The sequence below is a fragment of the Cotesia glomerata genome, linkage group LG3 (genome assembly GCF_020080835.1).
Source record: "Cotesia glomerata isolate CgM1 linkage group LG3, MPM_Cglom_v2.3, whole genome shotgun sequence".
In the NCBI taxonomy this organism is placed as follows: Eukaryota; Metazoa; Arthropoda; class Insecta; order Hymenoptera; family Braconidae; genus Cotesia; species Cotesia glomerata.
Window position 1 is genome coordinate 30,825,517 of NC_058160.1, and position 22,887 is coordinate 30,848,403.

The 22,887-nt window shown below is 28.5% G+C and overlaps 1 protein-coding gene across 4 annotated transcripts; it reads right to left on the reverse strand.

The window, feature by feature from the left end:
* Positions 1-255: 255 nt before the first annotated feature.
* LOC123262188 (homeobox protein 5) lies at positions 256-22,640 on the reverse strand. 4 transcript variants are annotated; one of them, XM_044724329.1, is made up of 13 exons: positions 22,553-22,640; positions 22,228-22,446; positions 6,436-6,673; positions 6,224-6,357; positions 5,887-6,139; positions 5,428-5,810; positions 5,264-5,333; positions 4,566-5,076; positions 4,125-4,483; positions 3,801-3,905; positions 3,615-3,701; positions 1,179-1,865; positions 256-1,097 (listed from the first exon to the last, which is right to left on the reverse strand). In XM_044724329.1, exons 2-13 carry the CDS (start codon positions 22,263-22,265, stop codon positions 945-947), a joined length of 3,018 nt encoding a protein of 1,005 aa, XP_044580264.1. In that variant the 5' UTR covers positions 22,266-22,446; positions 22,553-22,640; the 3' UTR covers positions 256-944. The 4 variants fall into 4 exon arrangements, with proteins under 4 accessions (XP_044580264.1, XP_044580268.1, XP_044580267.1 ...); XM_044724333.1 differs by lacking the exon at positions 22,553-22,640 and having other exon boundaries at positions 5,887-6,042; positions 6,088-6,139; positions 22,228-22,439; XM_044724332.1 differs by lacking the exon at positions 22,553-22,640 and having other exon boundaries at positions 5,887-6,051; positions 6,088-6,139; positions 22,228-22,439.
* Positions 22,641-22,887: the final 247 nt, after the last annotated feature.

A 22,887-nucleotide genomic window follows, 5' to 3' on the forward strand; every position in this document is an offset into this window, starting at 1 on the left:
AAATGACATAAATAAATTAAGCTCAAATTATTATAATTTAAAATAATATGTTTTTTTTTTTTAGAGGTCACTCTACCTACTTTTTAAATGACAATACTTTTGATTTAATTTTTTTTCCAAGATTGATGCATTTTTTTATTGGTAAAAAAAAAAAAAAAACTGGCTTAAAAATTTTCAAAAGCTCTAATACAGAACAATAATTCGGTGATGTGCATTAATATTATAAGGTTATATTATTGAATTGATTCACAGTGCTTGATTTTAACATTATTATATAATAAATCATTTAATTTTTATAATAAGTACACAATTTACTTACGATTAATATATACTTAATACATTACATATTGTATATTTTTATAAGAATTGACAATATCTAATGAATCTTATAAAAATCATTAATATTAATAAATACTGTAAAAAATACATAAGTATAAAAAAAGGTAAATGAGACCGAAAATCTTTAGTCGTGTAATAACGCGACAAGAGTAGATATATGAGTACGAAAACGTATAAAAAATTTACAGTTGTTATTTAAGATTACGTGGTCGGATTAGGCACAAGTACCTCTTAACTTTTTTTTCTACTTTAATTAATATTATAAAAACAAATTTTGCAATCCCAATATCAGTATTATTATTGATTCGTATTTCGTTATTTTTTTTTTTTTTTTTTTTTTTTTTTTTTTTATAATATGTATTTCTACAAAGTCTATCAATAAATTGCATCTTACTCATTAAATGAATAAAAACAGTATATTTATCGAAAAAATTGTAAAATTTTCAAAAACTTTCGTTAAAAAATGTTATTTTGCACGTGAAAATGAATGTATAGTATGCACTTTAAATTTATGAATTATCAATAAATTTATCCACTAGATAGTACACGTCATCTATTATCATAGTGATAGTGATAAAACAAGCTATTAGTTGGCGAGCAAATAATTATCGTGATTCATTTTCAGGACTTACTTTAATAGTTACCCTGTTAGATAAAGCAGCTGCTAATTTTTCGACATTGCTCTGTAAAAGTGTAACGGGTCTGTTGGCTGATTCTGGACTAGGCGATTTAGTCATTTGTATTGCTGATATATTCTCCTGTAATTATAAAAAAAAAAAAACAATTTTAATATAACAATTTATTAAACAAAGTATACTATTAAATAAATAAAAATTTACTTCGTTGGTTTTTTTTTTCAAATTAGAACGCTGAAGAGTAGCTGCCAGCTCATTTTGGAGTCTCGAAACGACGGGACCATTGGTGACAACCTCACCATTTCCGCTAGGCTTAGTCACTGAGTCGGTAACAGTACGCTGTTGTTGAGGAAGAAAATCAAATCTTGAGGGTTGTTTAGCTTCACCTTCATAAGCACCAATTCTCACAGCAACTTTACCATTTCCCGTAGACGTTACAGTAGGCGAACCCGAATTTGTTTTAATATTCTTCTCCATTGTTTGCTGGTTAATATTAGTAGTAGTAGTAGTAGTAGTAGTAGTATTTATTTGAGTTTTAGTCAGCAGTGCAGAGTGTCTCGGGCTTCCATTTGATGGAGTCAAGGTTGGTGAAGATGAGTCTGACGTTGAGAAATACGTCGGCGGTGGTTTTGGTATTACTGAACTTGGACTTTCTTTCAGTTTGAAAGATTCAATGCTCTGCATTTCCACCAAGTCTTCTTTACTATTGTTATTGTTATTATTATTATTGTTGTTGTTGTTGTTGTTGTTGTTAGTGTTGATAATATTATTCCCATTTACATTATTGTTGTTACTTTTTAATGGAGACGTTGGTAGAGGCATCGGCGGTGGTGGAGGCGTACCACCTCCCTTTATAGCAGGACTATCATTTGCTACTCTTTTCTCCTGCTCCTAGAATAAGTAAGGTATATATTTTTTTTTTTTAATATAAATTTCTATAAATTTTTATGATGATAATAATAATAATATAACCGACAGTGTAAGGCGTGATTGTCACAATAATTGATTTTCTTTTGGTTAAATCCATTGCAATAAATAGTTATTACTATTTAAGTTAAAATAAATTTCTAATTATACCGAAAGTTCACTCTCACTGAAGAAGAATATTCCGACAGAATTCGAGCGTGAAATACAAGTAATTTCACTTTTACTAATTTGATTTTTTATTTGTCTTACATGAATTTATAAATAAAATTTATCTATTTATTTTTTTAATAAAATTAAAATTTTTTAAAATAAACTGCGGCTGCACAACCAATTACAGTACGACAGTAATAATACTTTTTTAATACACTACTAGTAAAACATCATTGAGGCAAGACGTTAACAATATGATGATATTCTTGTGACCGAGTTTGAGTTACATAAGATCTTATTATTTTTTCACGTCTGTCACCGACCCTCATCGCAACATACACAATACAAATGAATTCACTGAATCGTATTAAAAAAAAAAAAATTACACATTTAGCCACACTATCTGTTATCTTTTAATTTCTTTTTTATCTATAAATATATATATATATAATGATAAAATTTTATAATCCAACTGATAACTTGTAAAAAATAATTTTAGTGTAAATTAAACAAATTTTCAATTTATAAAGTTTAATTAATTCGAGTTTTTTCAATAGACTAAACGAACAACGCTCGTAAATGTAACATCGAGGCTTTGATTTTGTTATCTTAATGATGTATTATGTTGATATTTGATTAACGAGACAATAGATTAAAAGTTAGTTGAATTGTATTTACAAACTAAACTAATATAATGTAACGTAATATATAAATATAATATTTATTTACATTTTATTAACCGATGTTTTTTATTTTATTTATCAATTAAACTACTGACTGATGAACCAACCCACCTTGTATTGAAGTCACACTTACTATACATGTAAATAAACATATTTTTTAAATGGTTATTTATAAAAGTAGTCTCTTGTCGTCATTGGTGCCGTTATTATAACTCTTAAATGCCACGTTATCAGTATGTAATTTTCTCGGTAAGGTAAGTAATTACCTGATTCTCGATAACGATTAGTATTTTTAAGTTTAATTTTATCTGTTGGAATTTAAATAGCTAAATAATTTAAAAAAATATATAAAACCAAAACTATTATTGTATATCTTTACTTTCATAACAACTATTAAAATATTACCTGATAATATTTGTATCTATTAAATTAAAAGCGAGGCCGGTTAAAAAGCGTATCGAGATATGTGTATTATATATATGATGAATCCTTTCGCTTTCCGTTTAAAAAATTTCACGCAATACTCAGTTCATCCGACGTTTGCGGATTAACTGAGGAAGGAAAATGGAGAAAGTTACAATTTAACGCTTTAACTTTTAACTTTATGTCTGTTATACAATTTGAGAGGTCAGCGCACCTGTCATCAATTTTTTACCTACTTGTTTTTATTTTTTCACTATTAATTAACAATAACTTTTTATCATAATTATTGACTGTCTAATTAGACGATCTAATATTTAATCACTGGCCTTGATATATTTATTATATAAATAATTTTGTGACAAAAAAAAATATTTATTTTATAAATAATACCGCCTGATAGTCTTATCTAGCCTCAATAAATTTTTATGATATTTAAATATGTATATGTATGACTTACTTTTTCAGAAAGTTGATCTGAAAATTGTACTTTTTGTTGATTGCCATTAAACATTTTTTTATGGGCACGTTTAAATTCTTCCATTAACTGTGAAAAAAAAAAAAAAAAAAAAAAATAATAATAATAATAATAATGATAATAATTAATAATAAAATATATTTATTAATATATTACTAAACAAATTACCTTGTCATGTGTAACTTTATTCTCCGGAGGAATTTGTGATTTTTTAGATTCAAACAATGGTTTTTCCACTTTGTTCATTTCACCTTTGGCAGCGTTTAAACTTCTCTGAAATATAAAAAATAAATATTTAACTATTGAAATAAAATTTAACTTTGTCACGGCTATCTCATAAATAAAAATTAGTCACATTTTAAAATAAAAGTCGTATTCTTATTATTCAATAGTAATGGCGGCACTGGTAATATGACGTTCGTATTTACTCAATAAATAATAAATACCATTTTAAAATATTAATTAAATAAAGAGAAAAAATGAAAAAATTACCTGTTGAGCACGTCGCTGGAATTCTTGAGCTATGGCAGTACTTAGGTCAGTACTTGATACGGGAGGACTTGGACGTACTGTAGCAGAATTATTAGTATTGGGATTAGAATTAGATACGGCAGCAAAGCGATTAAATACTGGAGCTTCTGGGGATTTTATTGTCCCGGTTGACAATGTATTCGTAGATCCTGAAGTTATAGTAGACGCAGGATCACAAGATGACGTGGACAGAGACGATGAAGTTGAAGCTGAATCTTTTCCGCAAGATTCTAAACTAGATTCAGTCTCTGTAGAGCCAGTGCTCCCCATAGACATCGTACTTCCCATTTGTTTTCCCATACTTATCATTGGTTTAGCTTCTGAAAAAATAAAATTATAAAATTAAACTATATCTTATATGTATATCTACTGGTTTTAAATAAATTTTAATGACTAATTAACCTGATTGCCATTTATAAGACATTGGAGGTGGACAAGGCGGAGCAGGTGGTCCACAATTTTGATGTACTTCAACCGTAGTAACAGTCTGTCTCTCTATTTCACCGTGTCGTTGAATAACATTTGAATGGCCATTAGAATTATTATAATGATGATGATGATGATGATTATCTTCAGAAGCAGGTGGATCATAAAGATCAATGCTCTCTTTCTCGTACAACAATCTCCGATTTCTTTCTTCAACCGGATTGGCATCAAAATCATGGCTCTCGTAATCCCGCGGCGGTACAGGATCGTAAAGTGGCTCATTTCCGGTCTCACTACGTAGACCATAATTTACATGATTTGTGTTGTTTGTTGGATGAACCATAGATGAGGATGATGTTCCTCCATCACCAACACCACCAACACCACCACTGGCATTAGAACGATACTGGTTTTGATTATTTAGATGATTATTCTGGTTAACTCGTATAACAGTCGTGTTATTTGGTCTACGTGTCCACTCCGGACTCTGAAACATTCAGACAATTTAATTTTATGAGTTATTTGCCGTTTGTGAAATAACAGCATCAAGGAAAAAAAAAATAAAATAAAATAAAATAAAAAACAAACTAATAAATGGAATTTATAGTTGTTGTCGTCAAAAACAACCGGATAAGAGTTATTTAGTTTTTTTTTACGACCTTTAGATTTTTTACCTGATCACTTGAATGACTCCACTCAGAAGACGAACCACTGCTTGTTGACAATGCCAAAGGACAGCAAGCTCTAAAAAAAATAACGAAAAAATAAAATAAACCAGTTTATTTGTTATAAAGATATTTTTTGTAAAAAATAAATAAATAATTAATTGATTAATTACCTGCCGTTGCGATTATTACAAGGATCATCACGTTCTCGTGTATAACGTGATTGAGAATGAACGTTGTGATGATGATGATGATGATGCTGAGGTGAGGGTGGATTTTGGTGAGCTGGAGGTGACGGACTTGCCGTTAACAAGCTCGATGACTCAGAGTCGTAACCGCTGGAGCCGCGCATCCAAAGAGTTTCAGGACAATCGTAGAGACTGTTGCTGCTGGGTGGTATTGGACGGTTTAATATAAGATCCAAGATAGCAGCACCTCGCATTATTTCGATGGCTCTCTCAAATGGGAGATCTGTTAGCCTTTGACCATTGCACCAGGTTATTACATCACCGGCTTTTAAACCAGCAGCCCTCGCTGGTCCACCTTCTCTTGTTCCCTATTAAAATAATTTTATTTAATTACCATAAGACATAAATATTTAAATTTAAATTACTAAGTATAAATTTTATTACCTGAACAGTTAAGCCTGGAACTAATCCACGACAAACGCCACAACCTAGTCTACCTTTTTCACCTACCATAACTCTAACACGTACTTCGTTGTAGGGAATTGGATTTGATTCGTTGTATTGAATTTGTTGTTGGTACTGTTGATGATGATGTTGTTGCTGTTGTTGATGCTGTTGCTGCTGCTGCTGCTGCTGCTGCTGTTGTTGTTGTTGTTGTTGCTGAACCATGTGCCACGTTACAGGATCATTTGGATTACTGTTTAATTTGTTGTTATTTTTATTTTAAAATATATTTTATTATAAATTATAAATTTAATTATATTAAATAAAATATACTTACTCTTTAACAGGTATCATACCAACGCTTCGTATTTTTAAAACTAAAACTTGTTGGTTTTTAGCCAAAAGCGCAACTTCATGATGAACAGCATCTTCCACTGGATAACCATTCACTCGAATTATTTGGTCACCAACCTGAAAATTTTTAATATTAAAAATTAATATTTAAATCTGTTTGATTAGAAAAGGTATAAAACAAAAAAAAATACATACTCTGAGGCCATTGCGATGAGCTTCACCGCCAGGTTGAACATCACTGACGTAAAAACCAGCAGCGTACTCTCGTCCTCCACGAAGTGAAAACCCAAAGCCGGAAGCTCCTCGTCTTCTCAGTCTTACATTTCGAGTTACCCCAATTACAGCCATTCTAGCACCTCCTGTGCTTCCGTTTCCTGGGCCACCGGCTGATGACCCTGTTCCAGTGCTTGAAGTACTGGAGGAGCCACCCGACCTGTTTCAAAATTTTAATATTTATTCATTTTTGGTTAAACTATTTTAATCAATAAAAAATCACAAACTATTTTTTCAATAGAGTTTGATAAATTTTTTAGCAGTCCCTTTATCATTATTTAACAAATAAATTAGTTCCGAAAAATAATTCTTATAGAATTTCATTTTTAATTTTTTTAAATTTCTAAATGTCAATTTTTTTTTTTCAAAATTTATTTGTTACAAAAATATTAATTAAGTTCCATAATAAATATCTGTAACTGAATAATAAATTTTATATTGTAGGAGGGGTTGTAGGCAACAGTAAAAATTATTATACTTAATATTAAAAAAGTGTATTTTTTATAACAAAAGTGACTTTATCATCTAAATGATAGCCATTAGTCCAAGATAAAATGCTAAAGCGCCTTTTAAATTATAAAGTGACTCGCGAAATTTTTTTAATAGCCATCTTAGGTCTGTGAAAAAATAAGAGAAATTGAGCTGAGAAAATAGTTTTTTTAAATGAATGAACAGAGGAATGAAAATATCGGTGACCGTCTGTTTTTTCTCATGCAAAAATTTCTCGCGACAAAAATTCTCAGGAATATTTTTAATATAAAGGCTTAATTTCTCATTGTCAAAATTTATTCGGTATCATTTTCATATACAAAAATTTATTTCAACATGGCTCCATCTCTTTATCAATTTGTATTAATTTATCGCAACAAAAATTTCTCATTCAAAAATAAAAAAAAGGGCATAACAAGCTTATGCGTTGGTCGTTTGTTATAATAAAATTTATGAGAAATTTTTCAAGTATAATTATTTGTTCTGTAAGAATTTTTTAAATCACGAGAAATTTTTAAGTAAGAATTTTTTGCATGTGATTTATTTTTGCACGAGTATTTGTTACGGATTAACAAAAACACGGAGCCGAAAATATCAGACATTTATAACTATTATTAATTATAATACTGGTTAACAGAGAATCATAGACATAGAGTTGATATGAGCTTGGTTAAGTTTTCACGGAAATTCAAAAGTTGAGTTAACAACAACAACAGCAGCAGCAGCAACAACAACAACAACAACAACAACAACAACAACAACAAGTAAAACCTCTGTACATTTCTAACCGGGCATTTGTGTCAAGATAAGTCTAGCAGATACACTGACAACAACCGTCAGAGTAGGTCACTCGGACAAGATTCGATATCTCGAGAAACTTACCCGAGCCTGAGAAAAATAACATTTTTATTACACAAGTTGTTAATTATCTTTTAATGTCTTGCCCAGTAATTTAGTAATTTAGCAATTTAACAAACTGGACCCAACTGACATTACTGACAAGTTATCTTTTTTCATTGTATATAAATTCCAATTCAATATCAACAATTAATTGTTGTAGTAATATTTATATATTAATGATACTAAATTTGAAAGACATCTGATGATTTAAAAAATTAAAAATGCAATTTTTTATAAATAATTTTTTAAACCCAGTATATTATTAAAAAAAAAATTTCAAGTGTCTGGCAATTTGAATGTTACTGATGTGATATGTTATTAGGTATATACCGTTAGTCCATCGATATCGTTTATTCAAGTAGCAAATAAAAAGTAGTACACAATGATAAAATTATAAATATTAATTATATTAGAGACATTAGAGACAGCTGTCATCGAGACAGTAATCCATCTAACATCTATCACTGACCATTATTCATTATAACATAACTTATCGTTATATTTTATAATTTATAACATTTATAACACCAATAACTTGCGCAATAACATTTACAAAAATAATTATATAATTGTTATATTTAGAAATAATTATATAATAACATATTGTAAAGATTAAAGATGAAGAAGATGAACGCCTTAAAAGAAAAAGAAAAAGAAAAAGAAAAAAAATATTTTGTTGAATTGAATAATAATTTAAATGAACGGAAACTGTGTCAAATGCGCATGTATGTAATAATAATTAGCGTGGTGTTTTTGAATAATAAAAGTAAAAATTTGAATTCATGTCACATTTGTGTATGGTAATTTTTAAACTAAACGGTGCGAAAAATAAATGTAGGGTCTTGCAGTGCATGGAAAATAAGACATGTATAATTATGTTCTTTCTCCAGCAGTATACAATGATACAATGATTATTCCTTGTTGTAATATACATCTATATGTCTACTATATGTGAGAATAAAAGCATCATGAGCAGTTAACCATATACATATCAGGATGGTTAACTGATGTAGTTCGTGCACGTGGTGAACCAACGGTAACACACCAATGACACACCCTCATCTCTTATTATTATTATTATTATTATTTTGTTTTTTTTACTTAATATTTGATTCTTTGTACTTGAGCATTTTTTGCACGCCTTGATCGCCTTGGTCTCTTAAAAATTCCATTAAATTAAAAATTATTAAAATTCCATTCCTTCAATAAATAAATACACTTTATTTACTTTTGCTCTTTAATTTTTAGTGATTTGATTCAGAGTTTAAAAAGTCAAAAAAGTCACATAAATCACCAGGAAATAATCCTTTCTCTTGGTTTAATATATTATTATATCTATTATATATTATAACTTGTAACTATATTTTAAAAAGCCTGTTGTAAAAACTCTGAAAGTTTTATAAAAATTACAATGATTTAAAAAACATTTAAAATATTATTATTATTATTATTCTGATTGAAATCGAAAGACTTTTATCGTTGGTATCTATTGCGGCAGTAATGGGACTTTCGAGAGCATTTAACAGTACAACTTAAAAACAGTAACAGCAACAACCAGACTGAGTTTAACTGTTTTATTTTATCTAATCCAAAGTTTCACCAATAGTCATATTCACACAACTCATAATATATATGTACATACTGTCGATACGCATCAACAATTTGCGTTTTACAAACCAACTATTCAGTATATATGAGAATATTATGAATAAATAAATAAAAAGATCTACACAGATTAATCGATAAATAGTAGTTACGGGTGAAATTCGTGAAATTCGTGAAATTGTCTACTGCAAGTTCTGCACAAGTATTTATAAATCCAATGGGTGCTTAATAGTCACAAGATTATAGTCTACTCTCAATATATTATTACATACGTATATAATTCAAGATAAATAATAATAATCTAGTGTATCTTTAATCTGGTGTAACCACAAAGGTACTATGAGAAACATCATCTTGGTGGAAAATTAAACTAAACATCTCTGATTTAGAATAGTTTCCGGTAAGAGTCAACAAATTCCTTTTCTTTGGTAAAAATAACATATATAAATTACCATTCGTAGAAATATCCAACGGTATTTTTATATGTATATTTTTTTTATTATCTGACTATTTTCCTCGAGGAATTATTTCTTGAGCGACTATTGTTCTGTTATTACTTTTTAACAACCGCGTTATGAATTTTTTTAAAGTTAACACTTAAAATTACTGTAAGATACTGAAATTACTGAAAATTATTTTTTCAAATTAATTGTTTAAAGAATTTACTTTATTTCGAGATGTTTAATTTTTTCATAAAAAAAAAAATTTAAAAATTTACAGATTGTCAATTTGACTATCATAAAATAACATTGAAATTCATTTAAAATTATTGCTAATACAAAATACAACGATATAGTAAATCGCAACCGGTAAAGCTAATGTATATGGTGGTATTATATCAAGAAAGCCGCAACAAGCAGCAAGTAGCAACCATCAACGCGGCAGTATAAATTCAGAGATTGGTTCACTACTTATATATATATTATAGAGAAACGTCAACTCATCCTTATTCTTAAATATCTGCTTATTCTGTACTGGTTACATTAACTACCTCAACAACAACAACAACTACTAATATAACTTGACTTGAATGAATTTCAGAATAAATTTTATTTTCATTTTCTTTTAATGGATAATTATTATTAATGTAAAACAAATAAATTAAAAAATTATATCAAATTAATTATCATTATTATAATTATTTATCTTTTAAAGATAGAATAAAAAAAAAAAAAAATAAAATCCAGTAAAAATAATTATTTAAAGATAGTGTTGGGTAAACTGATTTAAAAATAACAGCGGATAGGATTTGTAAGTGAGTAAAGTTGTTAAACAGGTGCGCTAAAAGTACTTAGCTAGCTCCTGAGTATGAGTATGAGAGTTGAGAATCCTCTTACAGTTTTACACAGAGTAATAAGGACTGTAAATGTGATGTTGATACGGATAAATAAAAATGTACGTGTCTAACGTTTGTCCGGTACTTAACTAAACTATACATATAACAAATAACTACGCGTAGTCACGCAGCACATGAGGAGTATGAGGAGTATGAGGAGTATGAGGAGTTGAGGAGCACAGCTGAGCATAACTTACAGGTGAGGTATATATATATGCTTATTATTGAATTTGCTACCACACCAACATCTTTGCTTAGTTTGCTTGTGTTACAGGTATACATCGTATATGTATTTATATTGAAAATCGCCGTGAGTAGAGAGGCCTCGATCTCGGTCAGGAGGTCGGTGACTTTTGCCTGGGGCAAATCGCTTCCAGTCAGAAACAAAACAAAAAGAAAATAAAGAAAAAGAATAGACAACCAGACTGAGAAAACAATATTTTCATCATCATCATCATCATTATTTGTTATTCGAATCAGATCAACTCTTTTGTAATTAAACTAAGTATTATCTCTTTTTATTTTTAATTTTTTTTTTTTTTTTTTTTTTTTTTTTTGCGGTATATAATTTTATTTCAAGTAATTGTTAAATTAACGGTCTCATTTTGGAAATTGTTTTTAATAAAAAATATAAATTTTTTATAATCTTCTTAGTATTTATTTTTAATGAATTGCATTTTTAAAATACTTAATTATAAAATAGCAATGTAATACTCGAACTATTGTATAATTAATGTTTTTTTATGATTTTTGTCCTTTAGGATCATTTTTCAAGTATACGGTGATATAATTATTATTTCCAAAAGGTATTATTAACCTCTTGTGAGTATATTTTTATATCATATATTAACATGATAAGCTATAAAATTTTGTTGAGATGAAAAAAAAAATGAGCATACTGATAAAAAAGTAAAAAGTTATTTTAAAAGGCGAGAAATCTGTGAAAATGTGAAAATGAATTAACACAAACTAAAACGCCTTGTTTTTTAAACTGTCATCATTTTCACCATTTTCGACGATGATACAGTCTGATGTTGTATCTCCAGTTTTGTATTGGATATAACTTTAATCAAACATTAAGCATTAGCGAAAGCCAACTGCGATTTCTCGTTACAAGTAACACTATATATCGATATTATGATATTATATAGCTATATAGCTAAGCATACAGTGCGTACGTATTTTGTGTTATCTACCTGGACACATCCACTGATGAGACCACGACCACGACATTCATCTTTTACTCACGTGTATATAATATTTACCATTCTCTGTACTTATACACTTTTACAGACTCATCAGACTCATCGACAACCGTTGTTATTTAGTCCAGAGAAATTTTATAGTTGAATGGAAAAATACTCTAGGATTTTCTGATCCGTGGAACAAAAAATTACACTGGTAGTAAGTTTTATAAATTTTTAAATATTTTAACTTTTATCAGAATACATTTACCTCTGTCGAGTGTTTTTACGCTTTATAACTTGTAACTAGCCTTTAGTTTAGTACCAAATTTACAGTTAATCCAAAATGATTTAATCTGTGCTCCTTATGTTTAGGTCAACATAATATAATAGATAATTTTTTTTCTACATGTATACATATACACTGGAGTATAAAATCCAGCAGCTCAATAACACTTTATAAAGTATCAAATAAAAATAATTTTTCTTGTATAATAATAATAATAATAATATAAAACTTGATAATTACTTAATTATAAAAAATAAATTCTAGAGAAATTATCACCGTCAATAAATGGAAATTTGAATCTATGTGTAATTCATCTGTTATGCAGATATTAATAAAGATCCATCCATATATTACCACACATAATATGTATTAAGTAAACACTTTCTACATAACTAACAAATGATGCAAAAACAAGTTACCTGATCCACACACATCGATACTTTCAAAAGCCCTGAGGGTTTAGTTTACCATAAAATATAAAATTATTTTAAAAAATAATAATGAGCTAAAGAACAACTAGGGATGATGAATTGATATGAATAATATATTTTAAGTATGTAAATATACAAGTTTACAGTCCATTTGTTATTACTACTTTACTTGTAAATTCTTCTGTCCCGTAAATGGTGTAACCGGGACTTTTCTTATGCTTATTAACTAATGTCTACTCAGCTCACTATTATTGCATAATAAAGTTAACTAAACAACCGGGAGTTTAATAATTTTGTACACCCTCTCGTTACTATTACTAATTTATAACTTTAAATAATTACTAAATTTCATATAATGTTAACCAGTTTAGAATTAAAAAATTTTTTTATTTTTAAATATTAAGAATTATCTAATAAAGCGGTAATAATATAATAACTCATGTCTATATCATCATCATCATCATCATCATAATCATTGAACACCTTTGACTTTTACCGCATTAAGTGCTAATGTTGAATAGTTATATTCGGATACTAATAAGTAAGAAAACTTATTTATACTGCCAATGGAATTTTTTTCGTGACCTTTCCCATGGTGTATAACAACAACTATAAGTCTATCCATCTATATTATATACAATTTGCATGTAAAGCTTTTATAAATTATTAGCTTAACTTTCGAACAAATAAATTTTTCTTAAATTATTGATACTAATAAATTATTTTATTTAAAGTTTTAATTACTATTAATTGGGTAAGCAATATAAATTCTCACATGGAAGTCCATAAATTACATATTGTTAATTAATAAAATAATAACCTCAGATATCTATAAGGAATTGAATATTATATATATATATGAGGCAAAATTAATGACAAAGAGGTGCGAAATTACAAAATCAGTCTGCCAGTTATTATAATTATAATTATATGGATAAATTTAACAAAGAGTTGGACACGTGGGAATGAGAGTGGGAATGTAGGAAAAGAGTCAAAAATCTAAATAAAAATAGAGTTAAGAAATTAAATGTTGGAAAGGAAGGTTCAAGCCAATATTACTATACTAATACACATGTGTATTAAATTATATTGAGGTACTCGCATGGTTTGTCTAATAGTTTATGAGAATAATTCTAGTTAGTAACACACCATACACACATCCACCATCGCAATTCTTAATTATGCAACTTTTCTTATATATACTCCTCTCCTTATATTACATTAAATTAACTACAAATAAACGGAAACTTTTCTCACGCACCAATGGACTTGCCAAACATTTTGCTGAATAAGAGAAAATTTTTCACCTTTTGTGTAATAATTTGTGTTAATTAATAATAGCTTAATATTTTTTAATTTTTCCGTTTTTCATGTCAATGTATTTTAGGAAATTAAACCCCCCCCCCCCCCAATAATATAATTAGATTTTTCTTTTCTATTAAACATTTTTCAAAAACTTGAGAAAATAAAGAAAATACTTGATCGTGATTACCGCATATGTGTTTTGATGGTGAGAATAAAAAAAAAAAAAAAAAATTGTGTAATCTTGCGTGGTGGGTAACTTTGTCGTCAAGTACTTTCAACTATATAACACTTACCCCACAATAACAAGTGAAGAGAAGTGAACAAGTGGCGTATTCTCTCCTCTTACAACCTACGATTAACTTTCTCGAAAAATATTAGTAGCTTTTTTATAAATTGTTACTTTGAAAAAAAAAAAATTATTAAAATAACTTTGAATGCAGTAATATTTAAATAGTTTTTCTGTCAAGTATATAAAATGACCTTGTAAATCGTTATCGTAAATGCAAATTAATGAGACAAAAATATCGGTAGGAATAAGACAAAAGTACATGTCAAGTTTAAAAAATAAACCGATGAGACGGACGATGACTCATTTGTTGAGCGTTGTATACCCGCATACGAGATATTGATTTTAGTTTTTGCTAAATGCTTTATTATTATATGAAGCTTATATGATGTACACCTTGCATTATTGTAATTATTATTTATTATTAAATATGCCTATATATGAATATTTATGTTAATAGATTTCGGAGTAATATTACTTTTTACTTTTTACCTTTTACCTTTTATTATCTTTACTAATAAAAGAATAATAATTGTTTATAAATATGAGTATCTTGATTATTATGCCTTATATTATTCAATTTTAGCTTCTTTATTAAATTCACCGGAAACAATACAACTTTGTCTCGCATCTGGTTTAAAGAATCAGTTTTGTGTTTTCCAGTTGTCGGCAAAACATCCAAAACATGTTGCGTAAGATAACGTTTAGTTGTTATTATCAATTTTTAAAATGTATAAGTAATAGATAAATAATGCCGTTTAAGAATAAAATTGCAATTGTTTCTTTTGTTAAATCAATAGCAGTTTTTATATACTAAAAAAAAAAAAAAAAATAAAAATAAAAAATTTACTATGCATAAAGATAATTAGATACTTGAAAAAATTCTCAATAATACTCTGACGCTCGGTAATTTTTTTTTTTCTGTTATCGTTGAAAACAACTTGAGCCTGAACGATCATCGACGTGAATGAGAAAAGTTTGATGATTAAACCTCAATAAAGTAAAGTTTAAAAGCCATTGAGAAAGAAACGATACGTTAAATTAAAAAATTATTTTACATAATGCACTTTTATTAAATAACGCTTTGTTTTTTCATATAAAATTAATTATATAAATGATATAAAGGTAGAGAGACATCCTTGACAGTATTTTTTATCATGTAAGCAGCAGAAGTTACCTTTATAAAATTATTATTGTTATAATAGATAGGGAATGAAAGCGAGTAATTTTATAAGAGGAAGACTGTCGAGAAAGATCATGATTCCATGATTCAGCAATTGACTGTACCAATGAAAGTGAACTAACAAAACCGGAAATGATTAGTATTATTAACTGACAGCATTTAAGCATTTAAGAATTTAAGCATTTAAGAGCAAACGGTTAACTTTCATTGAAAAAATTTATAAAATTTAAATTTACAATGACGTAAAACGTAAAAGACTTTTAATTTTTTAAATAATGATAACTGTTTTAGTCGAATCGTTTTCGTGGTCGTGATTATCGGAATCCGCAACATAACAGTAGAGTAGAATAAATAGGATAAATAGAATCACAAGGATTTTAAAATTACAATACGATCTACTCTGTACCCAATTTAAATACCGCTCTAGCTCACGACGCTTTGCAGCTCTATACCTCGTATTCTTTATTCTTCCACGACATACTATTTCTTCTATTTCTTCGCTACTATCAGAAGCTCTCAATAATCCCTCCATTATTATCATCATCTTTAAACCATACCATAATACAGCTGTATTATATTCTTCTCCCACCACTCCTTCCTTTTATTTATTTATTTATTATATTATATTATAACTATATAACTAATTTTCACATTCGCGTTCATATGCCCTGATTTCTTCCGCACTGATTACTCTTTACTCTACCAAGTTCCTAACGTTTTATATGTTTATTTTTAATTACTGTTACAATTATTATCTTTTTATTACAACACATTAGTTTACTTACATACTTTAAGTACAATCAAATTTTTTCATTCCAAAGATTAAGTTTTTTTTTTTATTAATATTTGAGTTTAAAATCTAAAAATTCACTTTCACCGATGAATTTTTGATTAAAAAAAAAAAAATTACCGTACAATTCTAAAATTTATTTGTAAAGAATATTGTCGTATATATTAATTTTTTTTTTTTTTTTTTTTCAACGAAGAACCCAACACAAAAAGTGGGACACAGCCTTTTATTATACTATAACCATCCTAATTTCGATTTTTTACAAAATAATTCGAATTCTGATTTATATATTAACATATTATTATGCCAAATAACAAAAAATAATTCGATTAATTTTAAGACAAAAAATTTCCAGTTATCACTTCCCTCTCAGTGAAACTCGGAGATTTTTTACATTAGAAATTTTTTTTTTTTAATAAAAAAATTCACTCTTTCTCTTTTTTTTTTAAACCATCAATTTCATCAATTTCATCATGCTCTCTAGCATGTATAATACTTTCTCCTTGTTGTTCTTCTTCATCATCTTTGTTTCTGCTGATAAAATTCAATTCGTACCGCGCTTAATTCTCTATAATTTGAATCTTTGGATTATGAACGGTCATTGAGCGATTGTTACACCGCGCGACAGTAAATTCATATTGAATATATTATTTTTATTTTGGTTAGAAATTAAAAATCGATCATCAAAGTAAAAAATTAAATAAAAATTATTATTATTACTGTTATTAATAAAATAAAAATTCCAACCTGAGTCTGGAATGCATATTATATTATACAAAGTCACGGTTATTGTGTTAAACATATGTGTTAATGTTACTTCCGTTCTATCAATCTTATTTCTTATTGTTCGCAACAGTTAGACAGAACACACAAATATTTCAATAGTTATAAAAAAATTATAAAATAATTTTCGATAACCATTCTCTGATTAAAATAAAAAGAAAAATAATTTATCAGTTATGTAAATATTAAAATTGATGCACAATTCTGAGATTTCGATTATTATTATTCTTATTATTGTTAAGTTTAATCTAAAAAAGGTATAGCTTAAAGAAAGAAAAAAAAAAGCATCATCATACCGGGAAAATGGGAAAATTACTGCAATGAACTTTTGACGGAAACAAGCTTGATATAGACACATATAAGTGAATAAACATTTTGCCATCAAATCCTATCCTATATTCGCACATTATACTCGTCCTCAACTTCCGGCTGATCGATCTTCCGTGTTTTTGTATCAACATACATATATGAATGACTCCATACTTATAACGTATAATTTATATAAACTCGCTTTTTTTCCTTCTTATATATTCTTAAGTATCTTTTCTTTTTTTATTTTTTCTCGTATCATTACGTAACGGTAACAATTTGAATTTTATTTTTAAAATTTTTTCCTTTTCATCCTTTTCATCCTTTTCAATAATAATACTAAAAGAAATATTTTCTTGATTCAAGTAAATTAAACTTGATTAATCAACTTTTTGTCTTAATTAAAGTTATTTTTTTTAGTGTAAGTAAAGGTTGAAATGAAATATAGAATTTTATAACCCTCCGACTAGAATGCCGAAGAATTAGTAAGGGGCAAGTTTGGTTTGCCTAACTTAGGCAAGCTTAATTTGCGCCTTCTTAAATCCACGTTAGGCAAAACGAAGATTGGCATGCCAAATTTGCATGTAATTTGGGACATCTATGGCAAGCCGAACTTCGGCGAACCTTTGGAATGCCTGACTAGCTGGAAGTAACGATAACCAAAGATTTGCCGAAGTTTGGCTTGCCATAAATGTCCCTAATTACCTTTAAGTTTGGTAAACCGAACTTTCGTAAGCCTTTGGATTTTATAATTTCCTGCAAGTTAGGTATTCCAAACATTCGCCAAACTTCGTCTTACCATAGATGGCCCCAATTACTTTTAAGTTTGGCAAACCGAACTTCCGTAAACCTTTGGATTTTATAATTTCCTGCAAGTTAGGCATTCCAAACGTTTGACGAACTTCGGCGTTTCTTGCCAAAGTACTCTAAAACGGAGTGGGAGAAGATATTTGGCTTCAAGTCTTTCCAAGGTTAAGCCTTTTAGTTCTATACATATAAAAGTGTCTATTTATGACAGTATTTGTGTATTGTACATATAAACATGGTGTCTCATGTACCCGACTAGAAATTTCAGTGAGGCATATGCCGAAGAACCAATTCGGGGCAAGTTTGGCTTGCCTAACTTAGGCTTGCCTAGGTTGTACCTCATAAAAACCAAGGTAGGCAGAACGAAATGTTTGGCTTGCCATATTTGAACGTAACTAGGAAAGTTTCATGGATTCCTTAAGTCTGATATATCATGGGAACGCCGAACTGGTTTCAAGTAACGATAACCTGAGTTTTGCTAGTTTGGAGCGAACTTGGCTTTCCAAACTTAGGCTAGCCCAATTCGAATCTTATTTGTTTTAAATTAGGCAAACCGAACATTGGTTGTGCTTATAAGTATCTTGAAGTAAGAGGTCGCTCATCATCGGCGTAGCGTCGCGGTATGGTATAGGGCCCTCGTGCGTCGGGTACCGTATGTTCGAGTCTCGCGTTCGACATGTACGATTTTTAACAATGAATAATTACTACTTAAGACGAGTGTGAAGTAAAGTTAAGTATTATGTGTGATTAGTGTATCTAATTCCTCCATCATCTCCTTCCCCCTTGACTTATCAAATCTACCAATCAAAAAAACCTCTTCACATTAAAAAACGCTCCAAAAAACAAAAAAAAAAAAAATTACAGAAAAAATAAAATTAAATAATAAAAATAATATTAAATAAAAGCAACAAAGAATTTGTTTTTTTTTTTTTATTCATGAAATATTTAAAAAATTTAGTCTTAAATTTAATATTTATACTTAAAATAGTAAAAGAAGATAAAGAAATAAGCATTTGTTATTATTAATTTTCGCTTGATAATAAAAAAGCTAAAAATCAAGAAAGAATTAGATTTGGATTCTTCGTTGCGAATTTGGTTTCCAAACTGCAACCTAATCAGGAAGCCAAGTTAGGCTGAGCCTCGCAACTGCGTTACATCCCAAACTTCGGCCTGGTTTAGATGCCTCACTTACTGCAAGTTTGGAATTCGGCATGCCTTACTTGCGCCAAATCACTGCCTCACTGAAATTTCTAGTCGGGCTGGTCAGTAGTTTGTATAAATGGACAATTGCACTCAGTCAGTCTAGTAAAGACTAAAGATGTTTAGAATCAATTTAATTTTTAGGGGACTAACATTATTATATATTTACGATGGGAAATTTGCTATTTTCTACGTCAAAAGTTTTTTCGTACAATTATTTACATTTTGCAATACATTATTTTACATGATAATCATATAAGTGATCAAGAAAAACTAACATGTATATAAATTGTTAAAAAAATGAGTCATACATTTATAAGTATATATATCCGAGGTCTAATATTGATCTGTCTCCAGCCAAAGTTCGTACACCCCTATCACATGTATGACTAAGACACGCACAAGTAAACTTAAACTCCCTTTTACGAAGTTTAATTACAAAACGGTGATTGTTTTAGGATAAAATGATAAAAAAAAAAAAAAAAAAAAAAAAACAATAAATTTACACATGTACATATGTACCTAATTGCTTAGTATTTAAATAGGGTTTTAAATGTTGAGGAACAGCCCTATTATATATATATATTCCTAGTTACTAGTTATACTAGTTACACCAATGTAATATGAGAAAAACCAAATGAAAGATCCAAATTATACTTATTATACAGAGAGCAGACGAAAGACCAAAGACCAAAGAGTCTCAGGTACGCGGTCAATGGCTGCTACGTACCAGGTTCAAGGAAAGCGGACCGGTTTGATTCGACACCAAGCTAACCGAGGACGTCTAAGCGCAAAAACTCAAAGACCATTTATAAAAACAATAAGAATAACAGCACAAGAGAAAGGAATATTTAAGAAAGAGAAAGAATCAACTGATTCATTTAAAAAAATGGTAAAAAAAGTTAAAAAAAAAAAAAATAAAGATAGGTATTTATTTTTTAATACCCTCTGTGATCAATAATTGATTTAAAATATTTTTTTTTTATCATTAAAGCTCTATTAATAAACAATCTTTAAATTATAAACCCTAAAATAATTCATTTTAGAGTTTATTAAGTAAATGATTAATCTAAAAATTATAATTGACAATAAAAATAAAAAAAAAAAATTAAACAGTGGCATTCGCAAGTCAGATTACTCTCCCTTGTATTGCGCCCTGCTGTGCGACGCAAACCAGATGGCGTGAAGACGAATAACCTGACGTAAGTTGACTGTCAGTTGTACATAACTATATACATGTATGTATGTAACCAACCTGGATGGTTAAATGGTTAATACATTCAACTTGGCCGGATATAAAATTTTTTCACCCTTGCATAGTATTGGTAACTCGCCAATTGGAATGTAAGTAATAAGGAATTTTTAAAAAATGCTGTCCTGTCATTTTTTTTTCTTTTTTTTCAGCTTGCATTGCGATCTTACTTTGTAATAAATTAACTGCTGGAGTTTAAATGTTAAAAAAGTGATGAAAAGATAAAATACATTTGAAAGTACCGACAAAATTGATCACTATAAATATAATAAGTAGAGGTAAAAAAATAAAAATGAAAATATTTTACAATTACAAGTTCTCCGATTCGCTTGCACGCATTTCTGGGACACTATATACTTATGATTAGCTTATATATTTAGATTTAATCCCTACAGTTGTTCAGTATAATGTTTAATGAATTGAGTTTCATTTTTAGTTGTAATTATTTATATATTTTTATACTCTTCTTTTCATTTTTTTTTATTTTATTGGTAACTATCCACTAACGAGTCGTATATTGTACGATGACATATAAATATAGGGTGCGGCAATTTCGTTTAATTAATAACAACAATAATAATAATAACAATATTCTATTTCTGTTTCGCTCCTCTAAAGAGTCTAGATAATAACTGACCGTTGAGAACAATTTATTTAATTAACAGTATGTATACTCTACTGTTCTATTGATAATACTTTTTTATGAATTTATTTATCAGGAGCACTGATATATATATATATATATATATATATATACAATGTATATCAACTTCAATTAGGTCAATTAGTTTTTGCTCAGTACTTATCACAACTCTTTTTTTTTTTTAGCAAAAAACCAGTAAATAGTAAATCTTTTAATCGGCTTAAAGGATTTTTTTATAAATTAAAAAAAAAAATTCAATTTAAAATTAATTTTTCCTTAAATTTATCAAAGAACTGGGAATTTGCATAAATTTGTGATGGAAAAAATCAATATTTTCCCGAGTGGGAATTTAAAGAAAATCGCACTGAAGAAAAAAAATCTTTTTATAAATTATTAGATTAATGATGGAGAATTGTAATTAAAATTCGATTATTAAATGACAAAATTAAATCATGAAAAACGGAATCGGGTAAACTCAATAACGTTATTAAATTTCCGTAATCAGATATCCGTTATCAGTTTCCAATTATTAGTAAATGTAATTCATCCGGTGATGTAAATATTCTCTTGTCTTTTTATAATTATTTTTTCCAATAATTTAAAAAAAAAAAAAAAAAAAAAAAAAAAAAAATGAGATATAAGTATTGCTTGCGGAGATAACGAGTAAAGTTTAGTCCGACCATGATCGTACTGTTACTACTCGAAGCTGAAACCCTATGGCGAAACGCCCCATTGCTTCCACTGTTTTTTTCTATCCCTCGAGTTTTGTATCGATTTTAACGGATATCGTCCATGTTTTTCTGGTTAATACAGTTGTATAATTTTAAAATCATGATTAAATAACTGATTATTTTATTTTTTACAAAAAACACTTGCTGAAAAGTTTAAAAAAATATTATTTATAAAAAAAAAGTAAACTTACCGGTGCATAAAGGCCGCTGCTGACATGTTACTATCCATAGGGTAATGCCATACATAAACCTTTTATTGTCAACCCCAACAATCCAAATATAGTTTTTATTAAAACTTTACTTTGTTCACAGCATTTTTAAATTTAATAACATGTCACTTGTGTTATATCATCCAATATAATATCATTTAAAAAAATTTTCAAAATAAACACTTGGGGAGTTGATGAATTCTATAAAAGGTTAAAACAAACAAACAAATAAATAAATAAATAATTGACTTTTAAAAAACGTATAAAAAGATGGCAGTTGCCGGTTTAGTTAGGTTTAGCGCCGTACCTGTTCGACTACGTATGACTTCGTGTACTGAAATGACTGAAAGCGTCAGGAAGACTAAAACGAAACCAGAATGCGCATTGGTTCTTCGTTGGCTTCAGTTGGCTTCCCCAATGGAGCTGGTGCCGTTCCAACTTCCAACAGTCTATGTGTGTTGTTATGTAGTTGTGTGGTGGTCGAGCCTTGCTGAAATAGTGGGGGTTATGTTAGTACCTACTATATATATATATATATATATATAGTGTACCTAGTACACATCGAGTTAAATTAAGCTCAACTCTATGCTCTATCAAATAATTCAACACACATATAAGTATTAATGATAGCAAAAATAATAA